Consider the following 13,008-nt stretch of genomic DNA (forward strand, 5'->3'; position numbering starts at 1 on the left):
TTATTTTATTTTATTTTCAATTTATTCTTAAATATGTATACCACCCTTCATCCACACATGTTAGGGCACGTGACAACATAGAGATGCCATATAAAAACCACAAAATGTGTAATAAAAACAAGAAGGGGCGGGGGACCCAAACCAATAAGTCCCTTACCCTACTCCCTCCCACAAACACATTTGAAAGGGGTATGCGATGTTAATCAGCCAAAGGCCTGATCAAAGAGGAACGTTTTCACCTGTCGCCTCAAGGTATATAATGATAAATTGATTTTTTTAAATGAGCACATTCCTATTTTAATGTGTTTTACATAGCATTTCCACATAACCCTGTTACATGGGGAAATGATTTTAATTTTTTAATTTGAACTTGTACAGTGGTACCTTGGGTTACATACGCTTCAGGTTACACACGCTTCAGGTTACAGACTCCGCTAACCCAGAAATATTACCTTGGGTTAAGAACTTTGCTTCAGGATAAGAACAGAAATCGTGCTGTGGCTAAAGTGGTGCTTCAGGTTAAGAACAGTTTCAGGTTAAGAACAGACCTCCAGAATGAATTAAATTCTTAACCCGAGGTACCACTGTACTTTAATATTTTAAAACATTTCCTGGAATAGCTACAGAGAGGAATCTCTGTAAAACAAAACAATTAAATCAATTGGCACATTTCAGAGTAGGAATGCGGGGGTTGGGGTGTGAAGAACTTGCTATACATATAGCCTTGTATAATGGTGCTTTTAGAAATATGGGACTTATTTGCAGTTAACTACAGGAGGAAAATCAAACAAGAGATTATTAAAGGTGGTGGACTAGTTACAGAGTGAACATTTTTTATGTTCTTCATTGCTTTTCAGTGCTGTAATTGATTTTGTTAGCTTTATTCCTTTTGGGATCAGGGGTGGAGGATAAAATGCTTCATAAACAGTTTGTGCTCACGATATGCCATTTTTGACATGTTGCCTACAAAGTATTGCCAAATGTTCAAAGATAGCAGAACATCTCATTCTAAATTTTATCCATGTGAAAGTGGTTGTAGGGATCAGCTCCAGTGGCATTAACCCCGCATTTTGTGTGGGATGCAGCGGATGCATCTATGCTGCCCTTGTATACTACATTCCTGCTAGCAGAGATATTGCACCCTACTCAGCAAGAGTGCTACTTGCTGAGTACAAGGATTTGTGGATTGGGTGGGGTGTATTTTGTTTATTTCCTCATCTGTAGAGTATGCTAATCATTAAGTATGCTTGTCCTGTAAAGTATTTTATTAAGCACCAGCATATTCAGTATGAGACCTGTCTTCCTGTATATTTGTTATTCAGCATGTTCTTTAACACACACACACACACACACACACGTTGTAAGCTCTGCAGTGAAAATGAGATCTTCTCTGGCAGTCATTTACCTGCATCGAGCAGTTTCCAGAAGCAACTTAACAGTATGAGTATATACATTTGTTATACAAGAGAATTCCCACAGAGCAGGTCAAAAGTTGCTGCGTCAAGGATGAGGTAGTTAGCTTTATAGAATTCCTTTCTCTTAATGTTAAAATCTGATTTCCCTCATTCAGATTTATGCACTGTGCCTGTGATCAACATTTCAGACTACTTTAAACAGATTTTTCCCACTGCAAGAAACCACACGTTTAGAAAAGATGTGTAGTTTCATGCATATTGTTCTTAAGGCAGCAATCCTAAATGAAATTTCCTAGGAGCATTAATTTAATTTAGGGTTACCACATTTCAAACAGTGATTTTTTAATGGGGGGGGGGGCGAAGTTGTTGAGCAAAAAATTGACATTTTTGAGCTACTTTTAGGGAAAGTCGGTGAAAACAACACTGACAACATGGGTTGTCATACGTCCAGATGTTGCTGATTTCTAGACGTATGGCAGCCCTATTTAATTTGACCTACACGGGATTGTGTTGCTTATAACTAGTAGTAATATATCAAGTCATTTGATTTTTTGTTATAATAGCAAAAGAAACTCCATCTGGTAATAAATAGTACTGCATTATTTATTTATTATGTGGGAACGTAAGCCTGCCCTCTGAAAAGGGGCTGGTGGAGTCAAAAACAGGACTATTAGCCTATCTAGCTCTGTCTTGCCCACATTGACTGTCAGTGGCTGTCAGTGGTTTCTTCCAGAAAGGAATCTTTCCTACTCATGCCTAGAGATGCCAAGAATAGAACTTGGAATATTCTGCATGTGAAGTATGTACTCTGCTACTGTGCTATGACCCTTCCCATCACGCTAAGATAGTGCAACAATATTACATGTATTTATCAACACACATTATCTGATGACATTATGGAGCTGAAGCTTCAGTATAGCCTGTTTGTGTTTCTTTGTTTGTTTTTACAAATAACTTTTAACCTTGGATTAATTCTGTAGGTTTTGACACAGTCTTTTCCCCTTTCAAATATTTAAGACAGTTGTTTTCCCACCAGCCAAAATTACATGTTTTGTACAAATAAAACAACATATACATTACCATCTTCTTGCACAGCCTCTAGATGTGGGGATAGTGTGGATCCTGGCCAGTAAAATGCTTATTTTATGTCTAACAAATTAAGGAATAATGACTTTTTTAAAGGGGTCTTGTGGCACATTAGCAGTTACATATATTTTTATGTTACCTGAGGTTTGATAGGCTAGAGCAGAGGTGGCAAACTCATGGTGGATCTGATTTGCCATACCATTTTGTTGATTGCTTGCCAGTCCTCTGTGGCCCAGTTTACGCACCCTCCTCCAGAACATTGAAATCAAGGTGGGGATTCAAAAGGCTGTCTTCTCAGTCCAACACCTTCTCTGCTATTGTGCTAGAGAGAGGTTGGGATATAGGGTTTATCAGGGGTCAGCAACCTTTTTTAGCAGGGGGCTGGTCCACTGTCCACTGTCCCTCAGACTTTGTGGGGGGCCAGACTATTTTTTTGGGGGTGGGAATGAACAAATTCCTATGCCCCACAAATAACCCAGAGGTGCATTTTAAATAAAAGCACACATCCTGCGTGTGTAAAAACAGCAGGCAGGCCCCACAAATAACCCAGAGATGCATTGTAAATAACACATTCTACTCATGCAAAAACACACTGATTCCCAGACCCTCCACTGGCCGGATTGAGAAGGCGATTGGGCCGCATCCGGCCCCCGGGCCTTAGGTTGCAAACCCCTGGTTTGGATGATAGCCTCTTACATTTTCTCTATCTGCTTTGCTCTCTTCCCAGCTAAATGGTCAATAAGTGTGTGATGTATATGTTGGGTGTGGGACCCTTTTCCCTATTGGAATACAGCTAGGCTGCAACTCAGGCTCTACCCTCTCATTGGCTGGATCTCAGAGAGCTGCATCATACAGAATCGGTTCTATGGCTTGCAGATGTTCCTGTGAAATGTTTGTCTAGAGTTTAACTGTGCTTCTAGGCACCAAATCTCAGGGAAAAGAGAAGAGATATGGCGAGTCATTTTACATTATATAAATGTATAATGGACTTTACAGATTGTGTTTTGCTGTTCCAAGTTTCTGCTTCCAAAGCAAACAGCCTGCCGTTTAGAACAGTTCCGTCAGTGCAAGTTTGATAGTATTTGCATTGTTGGAGGATTTTTTGCATGAGTGCGTGCAATCAAATTTCTGCAAAACAATTAAATGAAGCCAAATGGGGCATGTACCATAACATGAAAGATGTGAGCTTGACCTCTCTTCACTCAGAATTTTTGTGTTATTCTGGCTTTCCCATTAGTAGATGGATGTAGTCACATGTGTTCTGGAAATAGTAGCACAAGACTTTTTTTAAAAAAAAAAACTTCTTCACCAGCACTTGTATATACTGTAATTTATGTTAGTTAGGAAAAACAAAGAACAATACAACCTCACCTTTGCTTAGTGCAAAGCAGTGTTCTCCAAGTTGTACTACAGTAATTTAAATTCGCCAAACATGAAGGCAAAAGTCAGGATATTGTTTCAACTGCCACATTTTCTACATATATAATAATAGTTTTCCAGCCAATATGGATCTGTTACAAAACTACACTTTATAATGTGCCCTGCTCCCCTAGGACTTATTAATGGATCTAACAGATTTGCCCGTTGCAAAACTTTCCACTGCAAATGCTTGCATTTTTAATATTATCCACTGACAAAGCTGAACTTGAAACTGGGCCTACTAGGGTGTAGCAATTTGCATTTTTTACAGATGTGGTCAGAGGGCCAAAGTTTCTGACGTGAAGCAGGTGTTAATAATGAGTACAAAGGACGTATTTTCATCTATAATTATAGCAGCCTTTCTCAAGCTTGGTTCTCCCGATGTTGTTGGACTGCAACTTCCATCATCCCTGACCACTGGTCCTTGTGGTTAGGGAGGTTCGGAGTTGTAGTCCATCAACACATGGGGACCAAGGTTGAGAAAGGCTGGTCTATAGTGAAAACTTATTAACAAGTACCTTGAACTCCTGACTGAAATTCATTGAAACAGGGACAGATGCCTTTGGCAGTGTGCCACAGGGGAGGTCTAATGCTATCCATCAGCTTTTCATCAGCCATTACGTAGAGAAATTGACAGTTTAAACTACTATTTAATATTCAATTCCAGGGTGTTGTATATATTTAATGATGTATTGGACTACCAGTTGTCAACTATAATGACTGGCTGGATCCCGGTCTCTCTTCAGGAACTAGGAGGCTGCTGAATAAGAGAATGTGAAGATGTTTTCAGAATTAGCTGGCTTTTTCTCATTTTTTTTCCTTCTGTTTTACCGTCTTGCAGTTTAATGTCTGTTCTAGTGGAAATATTTTTAACTTACGCATTCTTCCACTCAATTCACATGTGACAGCATATATGCATGGCACCAGGAAATACAGTTAATGTACGTTACCTGCATATTATCATATTTTTATTTCCTGGGGTGGGAGAATTAGTCTGGAAATCTGTATGTTTTGTGCTTTAATTTAAAACACGCACACAAGGCAGTGAGGTTGGGGATTCACAGATGGACCAGCAGAGCCAGTGCCTCACTCCTGCTGGTGCATCCACGAAGCCCTGTCTTGCTCCTGCCTTGCCCCATCCCCATCCAGGTAAGCTGCAGTAATGTCAGTATCAAAGTTTGGCTCTACCACACCAATTTCCCCTGGCATTTTCATGTTTCTACCACACGGTCTTTCCTGTTTACATGACATACAAGCAGTGCATGTTCCAAGTGTGTGTGTGTGTGTGTGTGTGTGTGTGTGTGTATACAGAGAGAGAGAGAGAGAGAGAGAGAGAGAGAGAGAGAGAAATGTAAGTTTACAAAAACACACTGCAGTGCATTCATGCACTTTTCATTAAAAATCCTTTTGAATGAAATGGTATGACATGAGAAGCAGCTGAAATTTGCTTTGGCAGATGAGTTCTTCCTCTAAATCTCACACAGCTTAATGATATTCATTGTGTGTGTTTGTGTAGGTATGTATGTATTTAAAATATTTATGTCCTGTCTTGTAAAAGCAATCTTCCTAAGACTTTTTAAAAAGGCTGCTGGCACAGTATTCTTTCTGTCTACAGTGCAACTTTAAGACCAGTTTGTGTACTGTTGTGAGCAGTTAGTTTGTGGTGGCTGGTGTTCATTGGGACTATTAGGCCAGAAAGTAGTATAACCAACAGTAGATGGATCTGAAGCCAGAGCCAACAAGGATATATTTAGAGATGTGACATTACTGGACATGCTGGTTTTGATTGTTGTTGTTGTTCTGGCAGCCCAATCCTGTGTATTGTTACAGAAGTTGGGTGCCTCCCCCTCTTTCTGCCAAGCGGTGGCAAGAGTCCATGGAGTTCCAGACACTCACTCAGGGGCTGTTAGTCCTTTGGAGAACTTAGACATGGCAGAGACCGTAGCAGCTTTAAGAAATGTGGTCTATTCACCTATTTACACCTTCAGCCTGTATGGAGGGAGTCCAGATCTTATAACGTGGTCATTTCAAGAGGAGCTTGCCCCCACAGCAGTGCAGCCAGTCTTCAGCCAGCCTACTGAAGACAGATACCAATCTTTTCTTCTTTCTTCTTCTTCCCAACAACCCTTGATCTAGACTCTTCTCCTGTCACCTCACACCCAGTTACACTGGCAACCTACCAACCCCACACCACCCTGTCTCTGTTCACACCTCAGGGCAAGGGAAGAAGACAGTTCTTCTGTATTGCCAGTGGCCCTGTATTGTTTCCTAATGGCCATAGCTTGGCCAGGTTGTTTTTTATCTGATAACTCAGGAAATTCCTCTACAGCTTGTATTTCTCTCACCACATCCCAAATAATCAAAATCCTACCATTTATTATTTCTAGGATTTAGGTCCCCCCCAATCTTTAACAGTATATTTAGTCAGATGTGAGTTCCAATAAGTTGAGTGGCATTTAGTTCCAAAGATGTATGCATATGATTTCAATATTTATTTTGTACAAGCTCTGTTTCGATTTTTGATTTTAAAGTCCCTACTTTTTTAAAGTTAATTGGTACCACATATCCAAGAACAAACAGTACCCTGTTTTCACTTCCATAAACTTGTGTAAACTTTATAAACTGTAAACACCACAAGTTACTGAGTACACATTTAGATAATGCAAATATTTGATCATCACAGTGAGTTGCTACTGATGCCCTCATTGGGGATTTCATGGCCTTTCCGAGAAAACAGCCATTTGTATAAACAGGGGTTATTTGGATGTAATTAAAGCCCTTGTTTAAACTGTTTCTTCAGAAAGCTCCTAAAGTTACAAGACAAATAATGAATATAGCACCTAAGTCAATAACCAATTTAAAAGTTGAGATTAGAATAGTAAGTTGCATAATTTATATTTTCAAAAAGATGTGTTAACTAGTATTGTTACATACTGCTAAATGTCAAAGTTAATTTGATCAAGTTTAATATTTCATCTGTGCAAAAGGGGCCCAATTCACACTACTATCGGTTCACAGTGTCCACATGGAGACTGGATCATAGATGAATCAACAGTGTGTGCAGCTTCTCAGCGCATGGATCCAGCACCAACCATGTGGATTTCACAATGTGAACTCTCAAAAATGGGTGCATCTGTATGATGCGGGTTTTGTGGATTTTTTTTCTTTGCACATTGGGATGATTTGCACTAGAAAACTTTCAGTTTGGGTTTGAAAATTTTCTAGAGAGTGGTCTAATTTACCATTTTTATTTTACTTGTATTTATTAAACAAAGCTGAACATCTCAAAAACTTACATCTCATTTTAAAATGTCCTCATCCCTTATCACATTTCTCCTGTCTATGTTGAAGGAAGACTAGTAAAACTAGGTTAGTTATGAATGTATGTTAAAAGCATAGGGAGTCTTTCATACTGCCATACATTCAGATTGAAAATTTGACGTGTGCAGTACTGTAATGTGATTTTCACTTATCTTAATTAGCTTCCAGAGCACCTGAAATCATGCAGAGGAGCACTTACAGAACACATATTATCTCAGCTTAGAAAACTACACTGAAGAAATAAAAAGATTATAACACTTGATAATGTGTAGTCCCTTGGGAACATTTTTAATAGAAATTGTGTAACTTCCCTCTGTTCAGTTCGGAAACAGTTTGGTATTTACAAGCTTTCTCACTGAGTGTTCTGAAAAACCTAGATGGTTTCCCAAGAGTGCTGTCCAGACATGTAATCTTGGTGCATGTGCACAGATGGTGTTATGCACATGTGCATTATTGTGTCTCTCCGCCCCCCAAACCCCATTGTAGTTTGGTTACATCCTTCTGCACCCACTCCACAGCACAGCCGTGACAAAGACGTGGTTGGAAATTGTCTCCCCCAAACCATTAAAACTAACATGCTCCACAACTAGATGGATATTTTAATTGCAAGAAACAATCAGGATAATTGCCTAGACAGAGAAGGTACTAACCAGAGAAAATGATGCTTGGTTAGGTAGTCTGATCCACATATCCCAGCCATCAATGAGAATTCTCTCATTGGTGGAATTCAAGATGTAAGGGCTAAATAATAATGATTTTTTAAAAATGTCTTATTGACATCTGAACATGGTAAAAAGACAGAAGAGGGTATCCAATTGTGCCTGTCTACTAGTGGAACAGACTTATTGAGTAACATGATATTTCCTTTCTCTTTTCTCCCCTGCAATGCTTTGCATGTACACTAAATCTGAGTTGAAGGGTTGGGGGACTCTCTGGAGCAGATTTTTGGGGAGGGGGCTAGGGGGAAGGAGGGAAAGGGGAAATCTGCTCCCATATTGTTCGATAACTTCTAGAGTTCTTAGTTTTTTAAGCCAACCCTTCTCCTGTTGGCAGTCAGGGATACTATCTTCTGAGTTTCTGGGACATGAAATTACTTTGACCCTGTATTCTTGGTTCTCAAATCCCTTTAGTCTTTCTGCTCTGCAGCGTTTTTCTCGTTCAACATCTTCAACATCCAGCTTTACTTGTATTATTAGTTTCATCAGTTTCTTTCTCCTTCAGACTCTTTCTCAGTACAGTACTTGTTTGATAAAGCTTTCACTGAAGCTTTCTAATTTGCATTTACCTGTAGAACATTGCTGCTTGACAAGCACACCTGTTTCCACTACACACACCAGGACCTATTCCTAACTTATTTGTGTTTTTAGATCTTAAGGTGTCTGGGAAGGATCTATGTAGGCTTTCATTTCTCTCCACTGTAGCACACTAGTGGTTTATCATTTATCATAGTTGTGGTAGAACACATGCATTGCAAGCAGAAGGGACCTGGTCCCTCTCCAGCTTCTCCAGGTAGGGCTGAGAGAGACTCCACCCTGAAACCCTGGGAGCCACTGCCTGCCAGTGCAGACAGTTCTGAGCTAGATGGGCCAGTGGTCTGAATGATGGTTTAAGGCAGCTTCCTAATCATAGCAACTTGCCAATAGATCTGCACAAATGATAATAGAGAGAGAGAGAAAAGTCAAAATATTGTGTTGTACCATGTCTGTTACAGTAGACTACATATGTAGTAAAAATGAGATAATGTAGGCATATCTCATGGTGTAGGGCTTTAGTGGGTTGATGTTGATCCAGTGGTCATTTTCCAAGTTGGTGATTTATTAGCTTGGTTTCTGAAGCAGAGCCATTTCAAGGCTGACTGCCTTGTGTATTGTGTATGTGTTGTATATTGGAACAAGCACACGGGGAAGTGTTTGTTCTCCAGCAGTTATGTTGTTTGTGCTCTGTTGTCTGCAGTGGATCTTGCATGTGGTTATTGCTGTTTCAGAATTAATTTTTATGTGTGGAGAAGCATTGATATTTTGATTTTGAAACCTTGTTAAAAAGACATTAGATATGGTTGTACTTTGGTCAAAGTGCATGATATCACCAAAATAATTTAGATTCATAAATTGTTAAAAGACAGATTTCCTTAAAATTCAGTAAGTTGTTTTCTCATGACTTAGACTCATTGTCTATTTTCTAACTCAGCAGCTAAAACAATTCATCTAAATGACATACTGTAACTTAATTTAGTTCCCATTAAAGATTCACTTTTCTTATAAAACGCAAATCACATCACTTCTCTAAATGGAGCCCAAAGGATTTCTTCTGTTTACTCTGAAGTTCCTTAATACTTGCTTTTTCTCTTTAAACGAGAAATCTCAAAGGTCTTTTGCAAGCTGGATTTGACAGTTAATGTCTTGCCTTATTCCTCTGATTATTATCCATACATTCCAGGTCATACAATATTTACTCATTAAGTCAAGCTTTTGAAAGCTGATGGCTGCACATGTATTCACATTATGACCTTTTCTTCAGCGCATAGTTACTTCACATGATTTTTTAAAAATAATTCTTACTATTGGAAAATAATAATATATTTTTTCAGTTTAAATCTTGGCAAGATGTTGCTCCAGTAGATTTGATAGAGGAGATTTAAAATGACTGCAAAGACAAGAATAGAGGGGGCCCTAAAGGTGCTGTGTGATGGATGATTTCACCCACTTTTGCCCTTGTATTGAGCACACTAAATGCCAGTTGCAAAAGGCAGCTGTGCTTGACTTTGGCTCTCTTCTGGGCAGACTAAGCTTTTGAAACCTCCACATGAATTTGGATCGGTACAGGAATGAACCTATCCATTTTTTAATTGTTAACTGCCTCTTTTCAAACTAATCCGATCTAATTTGAACCTGGCGTATTTCTAGATTTTGAGACCATTGTAAAAAAGCTATTAAACAATTGCAAAACATTGTTAGTAATGTCTTCTTTTTAGTTGCACAAAAATGCATTTCTTGGAGGAAAGGAAATTGTTCAACAAGTGACTGGTTTTATTTTTATTTTTTGTTTCCTTCAGGATCTTTCATGTTGGTGAACACCACCGAGAAGTTTGGACAAAGAGCCCATCTTTTGCTACCACACCTGAAAGAAAACGACACTCATTGCATCGATTTCAATTTTTATGTTTCCAGCAAGAGTGGATCCAATCCTGGCATATTAAATGTTTATGTGAAAGTCAACAACGGTCAGCTTGGTAGCCCAGTGTGGAATATGTCCGGAGGTCCTACAGGAACCTGGAACAGGGTAGAATTGGCAATTAGCACCTTTTGGCCAAATTTCTATCAGGTACTGCTTGTTTGTTCTTTTCTTACATATATGAAACAGACTAAAATATTTCATGTGAATCACTGCTGAATAAGGCATTCTAACCTTATTTAACAGGTGTGCACTTGGTTCAATTTTGACATCAGTCAATGTGTTTGTTTGTTTGTTTCTTTGTTTGTTTGTTCGTTTCTTAGTTTGATAGGCATTCATGCACTGTCATATGATCAAGTTCTTGGGATGGCTTACAGTAAGAATAAAAATAAATCACAAATGCATATAATAAAACAGACCAATGGTAAAACATGTAAAAGCAGCATCTTTTCGTGTTTTCCCTTTGAAAACAATCCCTGGCAGGCTAATCGATTATGTATTTATAGCAGCCTTGGAAACAAGTTATTTCAGGATGTAGACAAGAGCATTTACATTTTAAACTCTTGTATAATGAGTCGTTAATACTTTCCAACAACCCAGGTAGGTAAAACAAAGTGATGAAGAGACATTTCCTCATCTTTCCAAGAAGACAAGACTCACCAGGTGGGAATTCCATCCTGTCAAGCTTGGTGTGTGACAGGAGAACTTGGTGCCCCAGGAAGGTTGTCTTCATCTGAAATGTGTTGTTCATTTTACTTTTTCTATAGGATTATCATTATTGATAAGTATATATTTTAGTAGCATTTTGAGGCTGAGTGATGACAGCATTACATTTTTATGCATATAGTAAGATTCCCTTGTGAAACTTCTGGTCCTTTGGGAGGAAGGGTAAGATTTAATAAACAAATGAAAATAATTTAAACAAAATGTGATATACAAATAAAAATAAATAAATATATGAGCTGTTGATTGGTATACTAAAATTATCCCATTATCATGAATTCTAAAGAAATAATTTTAGTGTCCGGGTGTTTGCTTCACCCTGGAACATATAGGCAAATAACTCCCACTAGTATTTATTTAATAGAAGTGATACTGTTCAGTATAAAGTCACACTTCTGAAGACATTCTGCTTCTATACTTAGAATATCTGCTAATTCTTAGTGTGCATGGCCTTTTGAGCATAATTATTGTTTGATTTCAGGATATTTGTTGTAGCTAATACAGTTCATATGGGACGCGGGTGGCGCTGTGGGTAAAACCTCAGTGCCTAGGACTTGCCGATTGCATGGTCGGTGGTTCGAATCCCTGCAGCAGGGTGAGCTCCCGTCTTTCGGTCCCAGCTCCTGCCCACCTAGCAGTTCGAAAGCACCCTTAAGTGCAAGTAGATAAATAGGTACCGCTTTATAGCAGGAAGGTAAACAACGTTTCCATGTGCTGCGCTGGTGCTGGCTCGCCAGAGCAGCTTTGTCACGCTGGCCACATGACCCAGAAGTGTCTGCGGACAGCGCTGGCTCCCGGCCTCTAGAGTGAGATGAGCGCACAACCCTAGAGTCTGTCAAGACTGGCCCGTACGGGCAGGGGTACCTTTACCTTAACACAGTTCATTTAAATGTAAAATTTCAAATTCATCTAGCCTTTTGGATTTAATTCCATAACTGATACTTGCTCTTTTTATTTTATTTCTTAGCAGTAATACTTGTTCTAATTGCTCCATCCTGAAGAATGCTTATTAGTTAGAGCTCCATCACTAAACTAAACTAAGTTGTCCATAAGTAGCTGGTGTGTGTATAATGGTAGGGGGGCTATTTTAGACTCATCTGGGTCTGTAGCATGCACATTTTTAAGGTTTTTTATTGCTAGACTCACCTTGTCTATAATTATATCTTGTTCTATATAATTTCTATCCTCTCCATGGTTGTTTTTTTTAAAGTATCTGGGAGGGTTGCTTCTGCAGAATAAGATACTTGTCACTTGCTGCCACCCTCACTGCAGAATAGTTGTTACCATGTCAAAGAATTATTTTATGGTGTAGAACAAGTTTGCAGTTAAAAAATAACCTTCCGGTAGGATGACTTATGCAGCTCCACAGGTTGTTAGTACCCCTACTGTGTTCAGTCTGCTCAATATCTTGTATTCTTAGCTCCATATACCCACATGCAAGCAGTAAACTGCATGCCTTCTCTTCTTAAATCATTGCTTCCATGTTTACATGGAGCAAAAACAGGTTGCTGAAAAGCAAACACATAAATAAATCCTCTCCTTTATAATCTGAAAATCCAAGCCCAAAATGAAATAAAAGGGGGCTATTCATGTGCTTGCGCCTGTTTGTTTCAGATTGCTGTTTTACAGTGTTTAAATGCTAATGAATGGTGGTCACAAATCCATTTTGTATTTCAGTGCAGTTGAATGAAAAGGGGACTATAGCAGATCCGCTGTTACCTAGATTCATTTTAGTTTAGTAGATTCCATGTAGTGCAATCCCAAGCATGTGTACAGGACTTGCAAATAAGTCCCATTGAGCTTAGTGTGACTTACTCCCATGGAAGTGTGCTTAGAATTGCAGTCTGAGTCTCATTTAGTGCTAGACAGTTTT

The 13,008-nt window shown here is 38.9% G+C and overlaps 1 protein-coding gene across 27 annotated transcripts in view; it reads left to right on the forward strand.

Moving 5' to 3' along the window:
* PTPRM (protein tyrosine phosphatase receptor type M) overlaps positions 1 to 13,008 on the forward strand; it is a 395,597-nt gene that overhangs the window by 129,809 nt on the left and 252,780 nt on the right. For all 27 annotated transcript variants that reach the window (XM_083518504.1, XM_083518498.1, XM_083518477.1 and 24 more), the window contains exon 3: positions 10,294 to 10,562. In XM_083518504.1, the coding sequence (XP_083374630.1) occupies positions 10,294 to 10,562 (269 nt within the window). The remainder of the gene's footprint in view (positions 1 to 10,293; positions 10,563 to 13,008) is intronic.

The sequence above is a fragment of the Podarcis liolepis genome (assembly GCF_965112155.1).
Source record: "Podarcis liolepis genome assembly, chromosome: 8".
Taxonomy (NCBI): Eukaryota; Metazoa; Chordata; class Lepidosauria; order Squamata; family Lacertidae; genus Podarcis; species Podarcis liolepis.